Here is a 14,540-nt window from a genome sequence, read left to right as displayed (position 1 = left end):
TGTAATTCTGCTTCTAATAATATCAGGTTACTATCCCAATTAACAGTCCCATTCCTCCACCAATTTTAATTTGTTACTTCAACTTTCCTGCTACTTGAAATCACCTTCAGACTAAAAAACCAAGTAACCAAGTTTGTCAGAGTTTGTATAAAATTAAATTGATGCTGTTTCTTATGAGTTAGCTGCTTGAACTCAGGGATATTTAGTTCACTGATGAGATTTTTGCCCAGGTTGGCAATAGTTAAGGTTTTCGGGTAAATAAATTTCAGATAAATGAGGTATTGTATATAAATATAAATTTATATTGTATATAAATATATATATAAAAATATATATAAAATTCATCATGTTATTTTTTTATAAGCTCTGCTTAAAGTGTTTTCTTGTTATATGAAAGATTTTCTAGTCTAGTCCTTTGCAAAGTGCTCTTTATTAAATGTCCTCTTCGTGTATATAATCTAATGAGGTTGCTCATCACCATGGTCTGGGAAATTGGGAGGAATTACAAATTTTAATTCTGGTCTCGGTACTGCTTTGGAGCAAATTACTTAATTTCTCTGTATTCTATCTTCTTTAGCTATAAACGAGAACCAGAAGTATTTTGTTTTGCTTAGTAGTGAGAAAAAAACATACAGGAGAGCTCTTGAATATAAAATATGCTACAAGTGCTTAGTGAAAGTTAAAGTTATTTATTGCTACAGACTCAGATACAACTTTTGAAAGAGGCACTGGAAACTGAAACGACCACTCGAGCCAAGGTAGAGAGGGAGAGAGCTGACCTCGTCCGAGAGCTGGAAGACATGCACGAGAGGCTGGAGGAGGCAGGAGGTATCAGCTCGGCTCAGCTGGAGATGACAAAGAAACAAGAAACAAAATTCCAGAAGCTCCGCCGAGACCTGGAAGAGGCCACACTGCACTTTGAGGCAACCTCTGCCTCTTTGAAGAAGAGACACGCAGATAGCCTGGCTGAGCTGGAGAGCCAGGTAGACAATTTACACCAGGTCAAGCAGACGCTGGAAAAAGACAAGAGTGACCTGCAGCTCGAGGTGAACGATCTCCTGACCCACGTTGAACAGATGACCAGAGCTAAGGTAAAGAACATTTCCAAGCCCTCCTTGAGGATTTAGGACATGGAAGTAGGTAGAGGAGAGGGAGGGAGAGAAAGTTAAAGTAAATTGGTGACTCAAAGTACCTGCTAAGGGAAGCTAGAGATCTTCAGTTGGCTAGATCAGGTCTAATCTCAGGCATTGCTGAAGTCCCATGATCATCCCCTGAAGGTAGCCTGACAGTGGCTTCTGACCTTGTTGGAATTCCAGTCTGTGTTCCTTGTGGGTCTTTCTGGTGATGACACAGTAAGTAGGCTGGACCAGGGATGCCGCTAACTTGTGCATGGTGAGTCTGTCTCTCTCTTTGCAGTTGGAGGATAATTGCTTTACAATGTTGTGTTAGCCTCTGCGGTACAAGAACCAGACTCAGCTATAAGTACACATGTGTCGCCTCCCCCTCCCACCCCATCTCACTCCGCCAGGTCATCACAGAGCGCTGAGCTAAAGTCGCTGTCCCGTACAGCCACCTCCCCCGAGCTGTCTCTTTCACACGCTGCCGTGTATATGCCAGTGCTGCTCTTGCAATCCATCCCACCCTCTCCTTTCCCTGCCTGTGACTGCAGTCTGTCCTCTGTGTCTCCATCTCTATTCCTGCCCTGCAAATAGACTCATCAGTGGTGCTTCTCTGGATGGCTTTGAGTTGGGAGCACTCCAAGGGGGGCGCTCTGGAACTTTAAGTCCATCCGAACAAATGGTGGTACCAACAGCTTTGGGGGAAGTCAAGAACTTTTTCTCCTTTGCGTCCTCTGGCATCTCTTTAACAAGCCAACACTAGGAGAGTTTTCACATGTTCTTTCTTCACCGAGCCCATTAATCTCTGCTCTGCCAGCTCTCATCTCGAATGACTAGTTTCAGATCACAGGTAAGAGCCTCCTTACCTTCTGGCAGTTGAGAGGAGCCTTGATTGAGGCCAGCAGGGAAAATAACTGGTGCCAGGTTCTTCCTGTGAGCAGAGTCTGTAGTCATCTGGGAGGACACACCAACAATAAAGCTTGATCCTTAAGGACGGCAACCCTAAAAATGGAGAATTTCCTCAGAGATACTGAGTGACTCCTGAAATGTTTAGCGTTAATTTCCTTTAAATGCCACATTGAATAGAAAGGAACACAACGACCCTGCCTTTCCTGCTCTTTCTTTCTCGCCACTGTCCCTGCCTTCCCACCTTCGAAATTATCATAAAATATAAATCCAGTGAGGACTTCGGACCCCTCTTCCTCTGTCTCTTCTGTATGCTGCGTTTTCTTTGGATTCTGTCTTCAACTCAGCAATGAAAACATCCTCACTCCTTGCTGTTGTAGGCTTTACCTTCCTTTATCCGTCCAAGTGAGCACTAGAAGACCTTACTCTTTGCCTCTCATTCATCCTCAGGAACTCTTCTGTTGCTATACATTTTAGTAGCAAGTCATAAAATCATAAGACCATTGAAGATTCACCATAAATCCATACTAATTATGTATGAATTTTATACTTACAACTTCCTCTGGAATTTCACTGCTGCTTAGAAGTTCTTTATTCTTCTAACTTGTTTTATTTTAAAAGAGAAACAAAAATATTTCCTCAGACTCCAACCCTGCCTTCCTGAATCCATCCTTTTACTAAATGTTAATACTTAACTGATAAGATTAAGACCATTCATTATAACTTCTCTCTTTACCTTATAAGATATTTACTCAGCCATTTCTTTTGTTCTTGCTCCAAAGATTAAAATATTCATCCACATAACCATTATTCACATTATTAAAAAAAAAAAGCAAACAGACTTTTCCATACTAGTGGTAGTATTTTGAGAGAAAAGCAAAGCCTGTCCATGTCTGTCTTAATCTGACTCCTTGACCAGAGAGTAATGTTCTATTTATCTATTGATATGTAACAAATCACCCCCAAAACCTTGAAGTTAAAACAATAATTTATTGTTTTCTCTCTTGGTTCTGGGGCTTGACAGGCTTAGCGCAGATGGTGGTTGAGACTCGAATCATCTGAAGGCTATCACTCACCTGTCTGGCTCTCGGGCTGGGGTAGCAGACAGCTGAGCGCTGTTTGGAAATGTCCCTTTCCTTGTGACCTCTCCATGTAGCTAGCTTGGCTTTCCTCAAGCGTGGTAGTCACAGAGGAGTTGGACTTCTTACATGGTAATTCAGGGCACAAAAAGCAAGTATTCCAAGAGACCGGAAGCTGCAGAGACTCTTGTGAGGTTGGCTTGCAAGACGGTGGAGTGATTCTCTGTGACTCCCAACAGTGATGAGTCACGGGAGAGGATCTGCACGTGGGTGTGGATACTAGAGAGTGTGGCTCGTTGGCGTGCCTTCTTTGGAAACTAGCTCCCACAAGTCAGTGTATACCCCACTACCTCCTCACTCCTTTAACCCCTGCAGTGTCTTTTTTTCCCCCCTGATTGGGCTTCCCTGGTAGCTCAGACAGTAAAGAACTTCCATGCAATGCAGGAGACCTGGATTCCACCTCTGGGTCAGGAAGATCCCCTGGAGGAGGGCAAGGCAACCCACTCCAGTACTCTTGCCTTGGAGAATCCCCTAGATAGAGGAGCCTGGTGGGCTACAGTCCATGAGGCTGCAAAGAGTTGGACATTACTGAGTGACTAAGCATACATCTTAAAAGTAGTTTCTTAATTGGTTCTTGCAAATATCAGTAATGTCTCTCTTTCCTCAAATTAGCATGTCTAAAACCAGACTTAGAAGCTGACATATGATTCCTATGGATATTTTTGCCACCAGCACCCTGTTCCTTTCATCACCCGGACTCTCAGCCTAGAACTATTTATTTGTTTCCTCTCTGTTCTTAGCTTTTCGATCAGTTCTTACAGAAGGCCAATTTTGTACTGTCTTCTAATTTTTCATTCCATTCCCACTCATATGTAAGAATTTCATTATCTGTTAACTGGATTATTGCAGTGTTTTCTAAATTATCTTTTTTTCCAGTCTATTTTAAATAGTACCCATATGAATATTTTGAGAGATGCGTGGCTCTGTGGAATCATGTCCCTGCTTCAGAGTGAACTCCACACTTCGGCCCTTTAAAATACCCAATAGCCCATGATCCGACTCCACTCCTCCTGCCAGTTTTAGATTCTAGAACTTTGTTTCCTGGACCCTCTACCCCTTCTATTTCAACCATGCTAGAATGCCTGCCGTCCATCAAATATCCATTTTCCCACCAATGTGCCTTTTCCAAACTAAACTGTCTCTCTGGAGTGCTCAAGTTCAACTTCCCGTATTAAAATTTCACCTGAATTCTTTTCTGAATTCTTGTAGCACTTTTGGCATCCCTTTGTATTGCTGCGTTGTAATCTTTTCAGTTGGCTTCAGTAGAAGACATCTCTAAGGTAGAAACTAGGTCTTTTTTACTCATGTTTACTAAGCGCTTTCCATAATCTGTACACTCAGTTACTAGCATCAGATTTCTTTACATATGCCTCTTGGGATTTCTGTGGCTCATAGATTTAATCATTTGTCCAGGGTCACAAAAATGATATGGCGGAGATGGGCCTCAACCCCAATCCTGTGTATGTCTGTGGGTGATGGCATACCGTTGCTGCCTTACGTATTTCTTGGTGGGATAAATTGATTCTGTTCACTTGCATAGGCATACACATTATGCTGAACTTTATCTTGAATTGTTTACTTCATCTTTTCCTGAATTATAATGCCAGAAATGCCAATACTCAGTGGTACAGTGGAAACCGAAGCATTTTCGAAAGCATATTAGGCTGACAGAGAGGCCCAGGGCAATTTAGAAGTTATAGGCAATCTCACAATTATCTTGATTATTTTGAATTCCCATTGGTTCCTGAATTTCTAGGAGGCAGCATTTTTATGCGTCATTTTAAGAACCAGCTTCAGAATAAATGTGCATTATTCCATTAACCTCTTCCTTCTTGGCATCAAAATTCAGTGTCTATCTTTAGGCTGAAACTTGAAGTACTTTTGAGGGTACCGCCCTTTGAATGGCATGCCGCTGTCCAGGCCACCTTTAGATAAACAATCACCTGGCCTTTGCAGATCCTGCTTGTGAAAACACTTTTTCACTTGAAAACACAATACCAATGTTAACAGTGCCCATGGATATCTACCGTTTCAGGCTGTGCCCGAGGGCGAATGTCTTATGCCCGCCCAGTGGCTGCCGACTCTGCGGGTGTGCCCAGCCATGCAGGGCTTAACCACACAGGCGTCTCTTGAAACCAGGGGATTCTCTGGCTCCTTTGCTTGCCATTCCCTCAACAATGACTAAGCTCTCTCATGGAGATCTATGTTCTTTCACCCTCAGCAAACGGTGTGCAGTAGAACACACTCCTGGTCATAAGCAGAAGTGGCATTTCTCACGTCTGGCTGTCTTCCTCCTGACCCAACTCATGGGTCATTTGTTGTTGGAGAGAACATAAAACAAAAATGGCTCACATGGTCATATTTTTATGCAGTTTCTTCCCGGATCCATCAGTTGGATCTGGAATCCAATTTCACACAGGATTCATGACAATTTCAATCAACTAGAAGGTTAAGTCAATCAATCCTTAATATTTCCTTTGTTATTACTTTACATAACAGATGCTTAGGAAGCTAGTGTCTGACTTTTTCATTTCTTGCACCAGTTCAAATCCTATACCCAACACATACTAGCCGTGTGAATTTGGGCAAGATATTTAGCTCCTCTGACCCTTTCCTTGTTTATAAAACAGAGGCAATCCGAGTTCATGAGGAATACTGTGAGGAAAATGAGTGTGCCAACTTTGACTGTCAAGTTACTTTCAGAACATATTCAACAATCAAAATATTTGAAATTACAGACTGTTTAAAAATTGTTGCCTGTGTTGTTGCTATAGCTTCTAGTGATGCGTGGAGATTGTAGGTGATTGAGTGTGCCTGGCATTTAGCATCATTGTTCTAACCTTCGTGATGGACAGAAAGCTGATCATTGACTCTTTGCCAGGTCTGGTTTCCTATCCACCACCTGGCGTGGGTGTGCTATGGAATATCTGTGAGTAGAATTACTGATATTTCTTGTCAGTCTCCAAATGGCCTCTCCCGTTGCTTGCTAATCAGTGGGTAACATACCAACCCAGTTAAAAAAACCAATTTGGGGGTTGAGGTTTATAGGGAAAGCTTGAATGTGACCTCTAAGTGAACTTTAGTGGGTCTGTTGGCCAACCTCTCACTAAGGTTTGTAGTAATTTGTGTTTCCTATTTTGTGTCAAGCACTGTATTTGGCCTTGGGGATATAAGATGTAATTTAGGAGTCTTCCATAAAAAAGTCAGAAGAGTCATTTCTACCTGTAAAATAGAGTAAGTTTCCAGAGAACTATCTTCATCACAGTGCAAGCTCCAGCTGGAGAGCTCCAAAGTCTTTGCTGACTCAGAAGCTTCCCCAAGGACCAAACCTGGCATCATCCTGGAGACGTTTCTCCTCCTTGGCCATTGCTATATCATAAAAATCAGTTTAACGTTGAAAACTATTAGACTTACCACCAGATTTCACAGTTTTCACCATTTTCTTGAAATGCCACTGATGTGATCCTTTCTTTGTCAAAGTAATCTCATCTCTCCTTCTTCTCTCTTGCTATCCCTTCCCCTACATCTCCCCTCCTTTTTCCATAGCACTGTTTCTTGATAGAGACAAAAGTCTCACATGGACTGAGATTTAATACACGTAAAGAACAAAACACAAGAACAGAAATGTAAAATCCACGGAACTGTGAAGTACCCCCAGTGCCATTTTATGATTTCTGACCATATTAATAATAAGAATGAAAATTACAGCTAGGTAAAGAGGCCCACACCATCTTATATTTGGAAGCTCTTGGTCCTAAAAATATTGGATTTCAAAGTCATTGGTATTAGTTTTCAGAGTGTGGCAAAAATTTGATGATTAGATTGGTTACTTAAACCAGGTAAAAGTGCATAGGTCACTTAGCATATAATTTTCTTTAAATGTGAACAACCAGTTCTGAGAAGTTGGAGTTTGGGATTGAAATGATAACCCCACAGGGTCATCATGAGCCTGCAACCTTAGTGACTGGGAGGGTCCAGTTGTTTTCGCAGTTCAAACGTCTGTTATTACATGGCTGTATCTCAGATTCATCTGCTTTCTCCTATCCTTCTTGGTCAACCCTCTGGACTTCCTTCCTTCCTCCTCCATCCTTCCCATCCTTCCTTTCTCATCCCTCTGAACTACCCCCTTGTTTATTGAGCTCTTAATATGTGTTAGATACTGTTCTAGACACAGGGAGTATAATCTGTGATCAGATGGAATCTCTATCCTCATGAAGCTTATATTCTAGAAGAAAAGAAAGATGGTTAAATATATAATGTCAGGAAATAATTATGTACTTCATCAGTATTTGACACATTTCCTTCTTCTGAAAAGAAAAGAATTCTAGAGACATTCCCTAATACCAGACACTTGTTTCTCCAATAATACCTATAATTTGAAAAGTTTGGGCCCCTTAGGGGCCCAGACGCTGAGTGTATTGTGCTGTTTAAAATTAGAAGACATGGTTTTCCAACGCTAGCTGTCACTTTCAGGGCAGAGGAGGGCACAAGGGTCCTAGGAACCACCCCTCCCCTCCTTCCTTATGCAGCTAAGTCAGCATGTTCTCTATAAACCACGTCCAACCTTTCCTTCTCAACTTGTAGGCTAACGCTGAGAAGCTCTGTAGTCTGTATGAGGAGCGCTTGAAAGAAGCAAATGCAAAACTGGATGAAGTGACTCAATTAGCAAATGACGTGACAGCTCAGAAGACAAAGCTACGGAATGAGAATGGCAAGTAAACGTTCAGTGTTGATCACTTACAAGTCTCAAGCCCAGAAGAACGGTGGAGAAACCACTGAAATGATGAACCAATCACTGAGTCTGGGTGGGAATTTAAAAATTCTAGGGGGGTGGTGAGGCCCTTGATGCTATCTTTTCCAAGACATGCTGTTGTCTGGGAAGGATCACCTCTTTGCCACCTTGAAAGGCCTTGCCCAACTCTCTTCCTTGAAGGGGAAAAACCAATCTGCAGTTGACTGGAGTAGCTTTCACGATCCAAGGGTGGTAGAGACTATGCACACAGTCTATAAGACATGCCACTTTATCATATCTACCTCACTGAAATAGGCATTTCCCCTAATTTTCAATGATGAGCCCACACCTATTTTTTATATTTATATTTTTAAAAAAATTGAAGTATAGTTAATTTACAATGTGGTATTGATTTCAAGGGTGCAGCAAAGTGATTCAGTTACACATATATATGTATGTATGTATTCCTTTTTCAGATTCTTTTGCATGAAAGGTTATTACAAGATGTTGAGTATAGTTCCCTTTGCTATATAGCAGGTCTTTGAGTACCTATTTTATATGTGGTAGTGTATATATGTTAATCCCAAACTCTGAATTTATGTCCTTCCTTGATCCCTGCTCTTCCCTCTGGTGACCCCAAGTCTGTTTTCTGTCTGTGAGTCTATTTATGGTTTGTAAATAAGTTCATTTGTATCATTCTTTTCTAGATTCCACATATCAGTGGTATCATATGATATTTGTCTTTTTCTGTTTGACTTACTTCACTCAATATGATAATCTCTATATCCATCCTTGCTGCTTTAGTTGTTGTTCAGTTGCTCATCCGTGTCTGACTCTCCGTGACCCCATGGACTGCAGCACGCCAGGCCTCCCTGTCCTTCACCATCTTCAGGAGCTTGCTCAAACCCATGTCCATTGAGTCAGTGATGCCATCCAACCCTCTCGTCCTCTGTCGTCCCCTTCTCCTCCTGCCCTCATCTTTCCCAGTATCAGGGTCTTTTCTAATGAGTCACCTCTTCACATCAAGTGGCCAAAGTATTGGAGTTTCAGCTTCAGCATCAGTCCTTCTAAATGAACACCCAGGACTGATCTCCTTTAGGATGGACTGGTTGGATCTCCTTGCAGTCCAAGGGACTCTCAAGAGTCTTCTCCAACACCACAGTTCAAAAGCGTCAATTCTTCAGTGCTCAGCCTTCTTTATGGTTCACCTCTCACATCCATACATGATTATCTCTATATCCATCCTTGTTGCTTTAAGTGGCATTATTTAATTCTTTTTTGTGGCCAAGTAATATATGTATGGGGCTTCCCCGGTGGCTCAGACAATAAAGAATTTCCCCACAATGTAGGAGATCTGGGTTTGATGCCTGGGTTGGGAAGATTCCCTGGAGGAGGAAATGGCAATGCACTCTGGTATTCTTGCCTGGAGAACTCCGTGGGCAGAGGAGCCTGGCGGGCTGTCGTCCATGGGGTCACAGAGTCAGACATGACTTATATAGTATAGCCTTAAGTCAAGGAGCATGATTCCTCCAGCCCTGTTCTTCTTTCTCAAGATTCTTTTGGCTACTCATAGTCTTTTGTTTCCATACAAATCTTAAACTTTTTTGTTCTGGTTCTGAGGAAAATGCCATTGGTAATTTGATAGGGATTGCACTGAATCTGTAGATGCCTTGGGTAATATGAATCTACACCTCTCTTTTGACATCAAAATACCAGGCATACTCCTACCCTAGAGTCTTGCCCTGACTATTTCTTCTGCCTAGAGTACCCTACTCATCAACAAAAAACTTAAAGATGAGAGTTAATCAAATAGATCTCGGGGAAGTCAGGATAGGCCTTGCTGGGAGGGTGACATTTGAGTACTCTAAACCAGTTTTCTCCATTGCCGGAGCCTGCCAGCAAACGAACCAGTCACGGACGCAATCGCCGGAATACCTAAGAAAATAAAGACTCGGAAAGATGGGGTTGAGAGGGACGGAGTCAGCTCTTGACTGAAACTGACAACCGACAACTTTATTGAGGGGTAGCATACATATATATGCTAACAGGACTCACTAAATTTAGATCAAGGACATGTATACGTGCAGAATCGCAGGCATTAGTCTTCGCTCAGGAATTTTATCTCAACTCTTTAAGACTAGCATCTTAGTTTGATTACAATCAGTTAAAGATTACCTAAAGATTACCTAGACATAAACCATAAACAGGAGCCTGACAATCTCGTCAGGAAAATGGGTAAAAGGTCGCTACAGCAATTTCCTTGAGGGAGGTAAGGAAGGCCAACTTGCACTTTAAGGGGTGGCGGGACAGAGAGGGACCTCTTGATCTCTCTCAGGGCCAAGAAGGAGCCTGAGCAGTCAGGCCGGCTCCTCGCACTCCATGTGCTTCTTTTTTCATAGAATTTAATACCTTCAAAGAAACTACATGCTTGACATAATAAAAAGTTTGTCTTGTCTCCATCTGCCACAGTGTAAGCTACATGAGGGCAGGGGCCTTTATTCTGTTCACTGATATGTCAGTCATCTAGAGCAATGCCTGCCATTTATTGGGGATCCACAAACATTTGACCAGTTAAAATTAGAACAATGTTCTGTGGCTTATTCTTGACCATCAACCACTATTAATGAGGATTCCCCCTCTATCTTTTACATGATGGCAATCCATGTGAGGTTTTTCTTTTTCAATTCATCATGAGCTTTTTTGTATCTTGCATAGCCATTTATGACTTTCTCATCCATCAATTAGATGGCCAGTGGTTACTTCATCTTTCCCTGTAACTTGCTAGTCTGCTATAACAGCATGTGGCTAGCTGTTTGTCTGTAATTAGAATTATTTTTAGTAATATATTCCCAGAGATAGACTTCCTAGGCCAGTGAAAATAAACAATGTGTTCTTGATACCCAGAGGCACTCACTTTAAAAAGAGAGTGGAGACCATTTGTCCTTCCAAATGAAGACCATTTATCATTCTGCCTGTGGACACCTCTGTTTCTAGATGCTAAATCTGGTTGTTGTTCAGTTGCTCAGTCACGTCTGACTCTTTGCGACCCCATGGACTGCAGCACACCAGACTCCCCTGCCCTTCGCTATCTTCTGGAGTTTGCTCAGACTCATGCCCACTGAGTTGATGATGCCATCCAAACTACAGATTTGGAACTCTAAAAGAGGAGAGTGTTTCAGATTCTAGCAGGGACACTAGGTAGGACTCTTCTCATGCTTATGAGAGGGCGTGTGACACTTGGCCTCAATGCAAAACCCCCAATTTGATCTTTGCTGCCATTTAGGATATAGTCTGTGTGGGGCCTGTGCGTCTGGAGGCTAGGCTGGAGAAGGACTGTGTGTCTGCTCTGAAGGAAGTGCTGTATTTGTTTGATAGGCATTGCCTACCTCCCTCTGCTTATTGGCATTAATTTTCTATTCACTGTTTTGATGAGGAAATTGGTGGGTGAGTGAAATGAAACTGGATCTGAGATGGTAATTCTGCTTAGGATGCAGGGCATTTTATGTCCTCCTTTACTCGGCTTTACCTTTTGGCTCTTGTACGAATTAAATTTTAAGTATATACCTATCCAAACCTCCCCTCCTCTCGCTAGGACTATGATCCAGATTTTTGCTGCTTTTTTTCTTTTTTTCCTACTATTACGAAAGTTTCTTTCTCATGCCCTGCCCTGTCCACTGATTACTGTCTGCTTTCAAAGGAGACCAGTAGTAAATGTGATCAGTTAAGCCATGTTACGTGGATCCTATTTCTGTAAAATGCGTGTTATGTTAGTCTCAACCCCTTCATGGATTGGCATTTCCTCAGAATACTTTTAAATATGGCGTGTGGCCTAGAGCTTCTCAAAGTTTGGCCCATGGAACCCCAGCAATCACCAAGGCTCTTTTGGGGGAACTCAGCGAGAGGTTAGAGCTGTTTCATTCGGTACTAAGATGCTGTGTGCTCTGCTGTTATAGACGGTGCAGAAGCAATGATGGTTAGAACTGCCAGAGCCTCATCACACACCAAGGCAGTAGTACCATGCGGTAGTGTTGATCATTGTATTTGCTGGTATATACTCAAAAGTTTAAAAGAAGAGTCCGTTTTTCTTAAGAATGTCCTTAATGAAACAGTAAAAATTAATTATATCTCAACCCCAAGTATATATCTTTTTAATATTCTGTGTAACAAAACAGAAAGTGTGCATAAAGCACTTCTGTTTCATGCTAAAGTAGGATGTGTGATTGTTCAAATTCTGAGCTGAACTAGCAATTTTTCAGGAAGAATCGTATTTACTTGAAAGAACACTTGACAAACTATGCTTATTCAGACTTAGATATTTGGCAGATATTTTCGCAAAAATGAACAAAGTGAGCCTGTCACTCCAAGGAAAACAATTGACAATATTTGTTGCCAATAATAAAAGTGGAGCTTTTAGGTAAAAATTAGATTTTGGAAAACATGTATATGCCATCATGAGCTTGATGGGTCTCAATTCTTGAAGACTTCCCTCCCCTTTTTTTTTTATTGTGTATAGTATTAGTTTCAGGTATATAATATAGTGATTTAGCATTTCTCTGTATTACAAATTGATCAACACAACAAGCCTAATAACCATCTATTACCATACAAATTATTTCAATACTATTGACTATAACCCTTATGCTGTACATCGTAGCCCCATATTTTACAACTAAAATAAGAAGTTCATACCTCTTAATCCCCTTAACCTATTTCACTTAACTCCTCCATCCCCTTCCCCTCTGGCAGCCACCCGTTTGTTCTCTGTGTCCGTGAATCTATTTCTGTATTGTTTTGTTTGTTCATTTTTTTTTAGATTCCATGTATAAGTGAAATAATATGTTATTTGTCTTTGAGTTTCCATGTCTGATTTATTTTATTTAACATTATATCCTCCAGGTCCATCCATGTTAATGCTAATGACATAATTTCATTTTTTCATGACTGAGTAGTATTCTGTTCCATTCCATTGATCCGTGTGTCTATTTATATGCCAGTATCATAGTTTTCCTCACTACAGCTTTGTAGTACAGTTTGAAATCAGGTTGTGTGATACCTCCAGCTCCATTCTTCTTTCTCGTGATTGCTTTGGCTTTTCTGGGACTTCTGTGGTTCTATACAAATTTTAGGGTTATCTGTTCTAGTTTTGAGAAAAATTTTGATAAGGGTTACATTGAATCTGTAGATTGCTTTCAGTAGTAACATTTTTTAATGATATTAATTCTTCCAATCTATGAACAGAGAGTATGTTTCCATTTACTTGTATCTTTGATTTCTTTCCTCAATTTCTTATAGTTTTCCAACAAGAACAGGTCTTTTTACCTCTTGGTTACATTTAACCCTAGGTATTTTGTACTTTTTGATGTAATTGTAAATGAAATTGTTTTCTTCATTTCTCTTCCTGATAGTTTGTGTACAGAAATGTATCTGATTCTGTATATTGATTTTGCATCTTGCAATTTTATTGAATTCATTTATTAGTTCTGATAGTTTTTTGATGGAGGCTTTAGGGTTCTCTATGTATAGTATCATATCATCTGCAAATAGTGAGCTTTTTCCTCCCTTTCCTATCTAAATGTCTTTAAACCCTTTTTCTTTGTAATTGCTGTGGCTAGGACTTATAGTATTGTGTTGAATAAAAGTGGCAAAAACAGACCTCCTTGTCTCGATTCTGATCTTTGAGCGGTCTCACCATTGAGTATCAGGTTAGCTGTAGTTTTGTCATAGATGACATTTACGATGTTGAGATATTTTACCTCTGTATGTTCTCTGTCTCGCTCTTCTCCTGTGACCTCTCTAATGCGAATTCTAGTATGCCCGATGTCCCAGAGGTCCCTTAAACTAACCTCTGTTAAAAATTCTTATTTCTTTTTTCCTGTTCCCGTTGGATGATTTCCAATTCCTCATCTTCCAGACTGCTGATCTGTTCTGCATCTTTTAATCTGTTGTGGATTCTCCTAGCGTGTATTCTCATATCAGTTGTTGTAATCTTTCATTCTGATTGGTTCTTTTTTATATTTTTGTTGAAGTTCTCACGCTGAGTTCATCCAGTCTTCTCCTGAGTTTAGTAAGCATCTTTATGAGTATTACTTTGAATTGTTTTCTTCTATATTGCTTAGCTCCACTTTATTTAGTTCTTTTTCTGGTTTTGTCTTGTTGTTTCATTTAGGAAGTATCCCTTTTTCTCCTCTCTTTGCCTAACTCTATGTGTTTGCTTCTATGTATTAGATCAGCTCCGTATCCCAGCCTTTAAAGAGTGACCGTATGTGGAAGGTTTCTGTGCGGCTCAGTGGCACAGTTCCCAGCAGAGCCACCTGTTACTGGGGTTTTCCCTGTTTGGGCTGTGTTCATTCTCTTACTGTGGCTGGGCCACAGTTGCTGTGGGCACACTGGTTGGGGGAGCTGGCACCAGGCCTGGCTTGATTGTGAATGCTGCAGATGTGCTGTGGATGGGGCTCACCCCCAAGGGGGAGCTCCTCTGAAAGGAGTGCTGATGCTGGCCAACATGTCCCACCAGGTCATTTGGTGTAAGAGCCACTTTGGAAGGGAATTGGTGCAGCTCATGTCACCCGTTTGGTGGGGCAGTCATGGAGTGGCTTTTGAGGGGTCTGCTGATCCTCAGGGGAATGTTGGGGTGGAAGTATGCCC

The 14,540-nt window shown here is 41.3% G+C and overlaps 1 protein-coding gene and 1 long non-coding RNA gene across 3 annotated transcripts in view; one reads left to right on the top strand and one right to left on the bottom strand.

Moving 5' to 3' along the window:
* The window catches only part of MYH15 (myosin heavy chain 15), a 146,669-nt gene that overhangs the window by 91,451 nt on the left and 40,678 nt on the right, over positions 1 to 14,540 (top strand). Inside the window, exons 27-28 of the mRNA XM_061134312.1 lie at positions 702 to 1,091; positions 7,748 to 7,874. Coding sequence (XP_060990295.1) covers positions 702 to 1,091; positions 7,748 to 7,874 — 517 coding nt within the window. The remainder of the gene's footprint in view (positions 1 to 701; positions 1,092 to 7,747; positions 7,875 to 14,540) is intronic.
* Positions 730 to 3,297, bottom strand: LOC133050174 (uncharacterized). Of its 2 annotated transcripts, none has more exons than XR_009691544.1 (4): positions 3,101 to 3,297; positions 1,985 to 2,120; positions 1,193 to 1,452; positions 730 to 845 (listed from the first exon to the last, which is right to left on the bottom strand). It is a non-coding gene; the product is annotated as an uncharacterized LOC133050174 (long non-coding RNA). The 2 variants fall into 2 exon arrangements; XR_009691543.1 differs by having other exon boundaries at positions 731 to 845; positions 1,301 to 1,452.

This window comes from Dama dama, chromosome 31 (genome assembly GCF_033118175.1).
Source record: "Dama dama isolate Ldn47 chromosome 31, ASM3311817v1, whole genome shotgun sequence".
In the NCBI taxonomy this organism is placed as follows: domain Eukaryota; kingdom Metazoa; phylum Chordata; class Mammalia; order Artiodactyla; family Cervidae; genus Dama; species Dama dama.
Note: the sequence above shows the minus strand (reverse complement) of the source record. Positions and strands in the feature narration are given on the sequence as shown.